Source organism: Schistocerca cancellata, chromosome 1 (assembly GCF_023864275.1).
Source record: "Schistocerca cancellata isolate TAMUIC-IGC-003103 chromosome 1, iqSchCanc2.1, whole genome shotgun sequence".
In the NCBI taxonomy this organism is placed as follows: domain Eukaryota; kingdom Metazoa; phylum Arthropoda; class Insecta; order Orthoptera; family Acrididae; genus Schistocerca; species Schistocerca cancellata.
The window spans coordinates 1,023,909,637-1,023,916,750 of record NC_064626.1 but is presented as its reverse complement, the minus strand read 5'-3'; the positions used below and the strand labels follow the sequence as shown (position 1 = coordinate 1,023,916,750).

At 35.3% G+C, this 7,114-nt stretch overlaps 1 protein-coding gene across 1 annotated transcript in view; it reads left to right on the top strand.

Moving 5' to 3' along the window:
• The first annotated feature begins 5,032 nt into the window (after window positions 1-5,032).
• Window positions 5,033-7,114, top strand: part of LOC126162844 (uncharacterized) — a 95,367-nt gene continuing 93,285 nt past the window's right edge. Inside the window, exons 1-2 of the mRNA XM_049919612.1 lie at window positions 5,033-5,210; window positions 6,412-6,765. Of these exons, the coding sequence (XP_049775569.1) occupies window positions 5,052-5,210; window positions 6,412-6,765 (513 nt within the window). The 5' untranslated portion in view covers window positions 5,033-5,051. The remainder of the gene's footprint in view (window positions 5,211-6,411; window positions 6,766-7,114) is intronic.

The window sequence follows — 7,114 nt, the reverse complement described above, 5'->3', positions numbered from 1 at the left end:
TTCCTAAAAATGAAAGTCGGAAAGCTCTGTGGGAGAATGCCGTGAGGAGGAAGAATTGGCGTGCGTCTAAATGGAGCACTATATGTTCTCAGCATTTCCGAGAAGAGGACATAGACCGAACTTCCCTATCAACAGTAAGGCTCCGAGAAAATGCTGTACCATCAGTTTCGCCTACACACCCAAAACATTTGCAAAAGGTATGTTAATTCAAAGAATTAAATTCTTAGTTTTCACGTTCACGTTTCAGTATAATACTTACGTATCGTCGATAATCGAAGTGATGAGTAACTCACTTTGTCTTTATCATGTATCAAATTAAAAGCTAACAAACACTACATTAACTGGCGTAAAGTATAGGCCTAAACAGGACACAGTGTAAATTTGCCATTCTATGTACGGTATTTCAGTAAATATTGGTGGTAATGAACAGTGTTTCCCAGTAGTGTAACGTAACTCAAATGTCCCAGTACGTATTACAAACAAGATGTATTTATGGGGTTTTGGAGGGAGGGTATAGCGAACTTAGTTTTCAGTTTTTATTATTTACTTTGTGATTCACGTTTATTACTGAATTAACAAAATTGTATGTTTACATTGAAGGCTAGCTATTCTTAATATTACATTAAAAAGTATTTTTAATCAGAAGAAATGCGGAATTTCGTCTTTACGAAATTTTATTTTAAACAAAAACTTTGGAACAACCAATCTGATGACGTTACATGCGTATATGGTGCAATTAGCGACTGTAATACACGCAGCGCTATAGCACACTGGCAATGTTTTGGTCAGAGTGTCATGGCAGCGAGCCACGCCCCCATGGCTTCAGAACGTAGTACGGCTGCGATACGTAGCGCCATCTCCCCTTATTCTTACCTCCATGTAGCGAAGCTATAAAACGCTGCAGACTCGGTTCGATCTAAGCGGCCGAGGCTAGCAGGAAGTGCGTATATATTCACTTGCTGCAGGGGGGACGCGCCTTGTGCGGCGCGCTCCGATTCCGCGCTCCATTGGCCGCTCTTTCTTCACAGCCTTCTCTGCTCTTGCCCCTTCGTTAAGGCGTTTGTGGTTACGCCGGACATACCTCCCCTCCCCCCCCCCCCCAAAGCGACGGACCGTCGTCATACATGGAGTGCAATAACGTCGGGTGATGCACGAGGCTGGATGCTCTGATGAGCCGGAAGCTGCAGCTGCAGGAGACGAGCGGCTTCCGGCCTGCGCTCTGGCGGAAATTTCTCCCGGAAAACCACCAGAGAGGTATGCGTCCACCTCCTGCTGCCATGAACCAGATGAAGAAGGCGGCAGGTCCACCTCCATGGGTAGGACGAGAGGAGGCGAAGGCTCCGTCTCCATTGGGTCGTCCCGCAGTGTCGTGAAGACACCCTCCGCCGGCTGGTGCGGCCGTGCTGTGCTCTGGACCCGTGAATCTGGGGGAAGAGAGACTTAAAGACCATCGTGTACGTGACACTTGAAATGTTATGAGTTTAGAGTATGTAGTCTACCCATTTTTACCATTTTTACCTGCACAGCCTTCATAGCAGTGCTTTTGTTGAAACTGGCTGAAAAGTAATTTACTACCAGTAATAAAGTCCACACCACAGTTCCCACATTTTAACTACAAATGACTACTGAATAAACTATTTTTTATGGCCTCATCAGTTTTAATTATGGTACAGATTAAGGAGAAGTGACATCTGGGACTTCATAGATGTCCTGCATCCTACACTTCATAGTTGCCCTACAATATTATTCAAGTACAATAATCTAAGACTGACATGATTATTCAAAAAGTCCACATATGACAAACATATAATTAACACAGCACTGTATGAAATGGTAAAAGCACTGTCCTTCCACTCTAATGGTCGTACAAAAACAAAAACGATGCACACATTAAGCATTGCTGATTATAAACTGATCCTATTGTCACAGCTTGCATAGCCATTAGTGAACCTTAAACACAGACGATGAAATTAATTTTAAGTTTATACTCCAACTAATTGTTATAAACAGTCACTGAATTATTGTATAAATTCCTGGATATGAAATTTATATAAAATATGGTGAATATCCAACTTATAATCTGCATTGAATCATGAGTGGTACATTTTCCCCATATTTTTGGACACAGATCTTACTCATTTCATAACTCTCCAAAGACTGAACTAGAACTCAACTAACATGGCTTCCGACATGTCTCTTTTATAAGTTTACAATAATTAAAACTAATTTGTCTATTGTTGTTTACCAGATTTTAACTAATTACAATTAAAGATTTACGTTTCTGAGCATTTCAATAGTGAATGGAGATTCATTTAAATGCAAACTTTCACATATAGTAATAATTTCTGTAGAATTACACCAAATATTTTGTCTAAACGAGGTACGTTATTTCAGTAACAATGTTCTAACTAAAAATCTTAATTATTACAAAATTAAATGAACATTTGTATTACTAACAGATTTTTGTCAATGATTATCTGAGTATTTCATTTATTTCTACAGTGTTTTTGTATATTTTATTAGAAAGTCAGTAATCTTGTATATGTTGTAATTAGCATAGTTTTCAGCCAAACAGATCATACTAACAGTTTCAGCATAACCAAACAAAGGCAATAGATATTGAAGTTAATTTATATCAGCACATTCTCTGAGTCAATAGCTGATATTTTTAAATAATGTGAAAAAGATCACATTTTGGGGAACAAAAACTTAACAGCTGGGAAGACTCCCCTGCTTTGTTACAAATGCAGTAGAAGATCAATCACAAGCTTATGAGGTATGTCTATACAAAGTTCCCAGTAGTTTTAATAGAGTGCAACTGAGCCATGAGTCTATTCCTTGTTGTCTTCTAGCACACAGAACATGGCTATGAAAGTAGGCATTCTACTCTCTTAAAGGAAAAGCACCGACCTAATGGAATGGAGTCAGTTGAGGCAGAAGAGAAACTTATGGTGCAGCTGGGTGCAGCATTCTTGTTTAGAGGATGAAGTTGATATAATGGAAGAGCATATGTTCGATGATGATTAATTTGTTTGCAAAATTTGTGGAGCTGCCATAACGTGAAGCATGTTCAATGATGATCAATTTGTTTGCAAAATTTGTGGAACTGCCATAACGTTAATTCCCAATGCTAAAGGGGTGGTTATTTGTGTTAACTTCTAGTGGCAACTGCAGAACTGCCTGTTACTCCAATCTTGAAAACACTGCATGCTTTTTCTCAAAATGAGCAGATATCAAGGCAAAGATCTGTGTAGAAGATAACCTTCTCAGATCAGCAAATGTCTTTTGTTTATGCAACAGCCACATCACTGCCAGGGACTACCATGTCAAATATGAAGAGTATTGCTGTTCAGGTGGCCTTTCACCAAAAGTTGCAAAAGCAAGTGGAATAATCAGCTGACACAAGCAGGAAGAGGATTTTCATCAAAAGTTTGAAAAGCAAGTAGAATAATCAGCTGGTGCAAGCAGAAGACATTAATGATTTTGTAAGGCCACAACCTCCTGCTGCTCTTCATCAATTACTTGCACTTGTTGCTGATGGTTTTGCTTCTGTTCTTGTAGCTGCAGCTACAGTTGTTGGAAATGAGATAGAAATTCATCCATAGGCATGATGCAAGTCTGAAAACTGTCATTTCTGAATATCATTGGCGTTTTCATGCCAAGATATGAAGTACTACATAGGTCCAACTGCATAATAAACAACATTCAATGTTCAGTGATAGAGGAATTCTTATTACTTGGTAACTATGCAAGGAAACCAGAAAGTTCTGATTCTATATTGAAGAGTAATTGCTGTGTCATTTTATTTTATGATATTCTGTTAGCAGGGGCTACAAAACCACATTTTATTTATTCTGTTGTTCCTTAACACTCTGGTGTGTGACTTGAGCTTAACCATCAAGAATTTTGATCACATTATAACAAATATACTAAAATTTTGCAGTGGGATACATTAATATTTGTGTGTATATCATATTTTGGTGAGAAAATTTCTTTCTGAAGATAATTCTTTTATCAAGATGTAGACATACAGCAACGTATCGTCACCAAAAACTCATGAGAAATTTTGCATGTCTAAAAGAAATCTTTTCCTTAGTTAATAATTGAGGTTTATTTATGTAATCCTTCAAAATAGTTTTACTGATAAGCACTCATATAAATGCAAAGTGACATTCTCAAGACTGTGTCAAGGTACATAGGGATTACATATTTTTCATTATGTAGCTCTCAGAGATACACTCACATAAATTTAGAAAACGGGGATAATTTTTTTATTCGTGATTTCTCTTAGTTCTTTGAATAGTGCTAGTCTTTACCTAAACCATTATTTTCTTCCACTTAAAATAATTAATATTACAAACAGCTTATGTTCTCTCACAGTTACTGAGTTAAGTGGCATCGAACATAGTTCGTGCAAGAACAGTCTCTTGATAATATTGATTTTGTTATAAATTTTTATTTGCAGAATATTTAGAAGTTATAAAGAAGCACTTTCTCTGTCTATCTCTTTTAGGTAACAGTCAATGATCTATCTCTAAATTTAGATTGTGTACTTTTTGTTTGAAATTGTATTAAGGCAATTGTATATTCATTGGTTTCTTGAGAACATTTTAGACAAAATTAGACCAGTGAAATACATCTAGATCACTGTGCCTTTATTAATGTAATTTCACGAAGGATGTTCTCATGTAGTATATCACTTGAATGCCAGAAATGGACAATCAATACCAAGCTCTGTCCTCTCATAATGCCCATCAAGTACATTTACCCCTGTCAGATTTTCTGACTGGCAGACAGATATATCCAGTGAAGCACTTTCCTAATGAACAGTATGATGTTCAGGCAGTCCACTAGTATGGATGTCTCTTTATTAAATCTTCTTGCTAAGATTTTCCACAAAAAAATGATATCATATGTTATTTTCTTTCTGTGCTGTGAAAATGGTAACACTATTTTTTGACATTTTCAGTGATCACTCTCTTATCTTATCAGTAAAATTATTAATATATATGATTATTATTGTTTTAGAAAACTGTAATACAATTCTATACATGAAGAAACTTTCTGAGTATGGTGTATTTTCATCATTACTTGACTGTGAAATTGAGAAAAATTTGTGGGTTACTGATTTGCACAGATATGGAAATAATTCAAAACATGGAGTCATTATTGATCTTACTTGTGAAAAAGGTGAAACATTCCTGAAATCAGTGAGTATGTGTTACAACTGTGCTAAATTCAAATATTTTTTGTGAAGCCAAATAGCATGATTGAAAGTAAGAATAATAGTCACAGATTCCTATTTATTCAAAATCATTCCCATTTTAGTTAACACAAAAACCATCAGAAAAGAAGGATTAATGTAAGTTAAATTTATAATTTCATAATTTTTCATTCTAGTACATAATGAATATGAATAAAATGTTTAATCTATACTTTAATATAGCTTTGCAAGTGCTGAGCTTCTTACTTTCTTGAAAGGTGATGCTAGAACCTTCTTAAACCTTCTTATAAAACAATTATGTAATACATACTTCATTGTGGATGTGGCAGACTGTAATAATGATGTTAGTAAATACATATTCTAATGACAGTCTACTGACTGTTTTTGTTGTTCTAATAATTTTTAACACCCTGTATCATGCCAAGAACTTAAAAGTGTATCCTAGAACTTGGCATTTAAAAACACTTAACAGTTACATCATTAAGCCACTCAAACAAAGGTTATGATAAAATAAATTTCAAGAGCGTACATTCGATAGATCAGTCAGACAAATATTTTCCAAGGTACTCCAGGATGCAGGTTCTAAGTTGAAATTAAACTTACTTGTGTTCCTTTCCAGAAACATGTCTGTATGTAGTCCCCATCTGAGGTCAATAAGTCCAGTATAGATTGTTCATAATTAACACAAGTGAGAAAATTATGTTATTTCTGGAAACCATAAGCAGATTCATTGAGTGAGCAGATAAAATACTGTTACCAATTTAATTAATTATAGAAGAAAAGTAAATAAGTAAACTGAGTTGCCTGTTAACATTTTTTGATAGAAAAATGTGTGATATTACCACTGATTTTCACACATTTTCATATTTTCTTTCTACAATTTTTATTCTCTTCCATAGCAACAAATACAGTGGAAAATTTTATTTCTCTGTCTCTTTCTCTCTCTTGCGTGCGTGTGTGTTTTGGATGTAGTTTAGCTTCCCTGTACATCCACAAGCTGTAGCTAAGTAGTTGCTGTACTTAATGTTTACATAAAATACAACATCTGCAGCTGGAAAGTAATACATACTGTGTATCATGAATGACTGAAGTCAGTTCATTGTCAAAGTAAAAGGGAACGATGATGTAGAAATGTTTCTGTTGCTTTGTTTACATTTGCAAATGATACTGAATCTCTTTGTTGACAGGTTTTGAAAAATGATTCATTTGGCTATTGTGGAGCCCACTGGTTCTGCATGGTAAAAGAACAGTCTAATTTAAGTTTCTTCTCCAAAAACGACTTCCTCATGTCAGCCACTGCTTTAAACATATCGGAAGTCAACTTCCAATGCACTGCAAATATATCACACAGAGAACATAGTTTCACAACAGAAGTAAGCGAAACTGCCTTGTCACACAAGGATGCCTGCAGTTTTCTGGATATGAGACTAAATAAATCACTTGTTGGAAATCTAAGTTACAAAATTAATGTATATGATATTCGAGGGGATAGTAATTACAAATATTCTGCGAGAGGCACAGTGGTCAGAACAGATAGTAATGTAAGTCTACTAAATATGAGTTTACTATATATAAATGTAAAACAATGGAATATTTGAAACTGGCATGCAGCATAACATTGCTAGGATTACAAATCATGAGCTACATCAGTAATGTTATTTTGGTCAATGAGAACTGTAGTATAATATTTCCAAGGACCTCACAGTATTTTCTTCAAATCTTTAACTATGAATAAATGAATGAAATGATGTTTGCAAGACTGATTTATCTTTTTTATATTGACATTACTAACCAAGGATGATGACCTGCCTTTCTTTAGGTTATAGTGAAAGTGCTATTTATATTGTGTCACTAGAATTCTGTTTTATAGCATAAAATGTGAACAGTTGT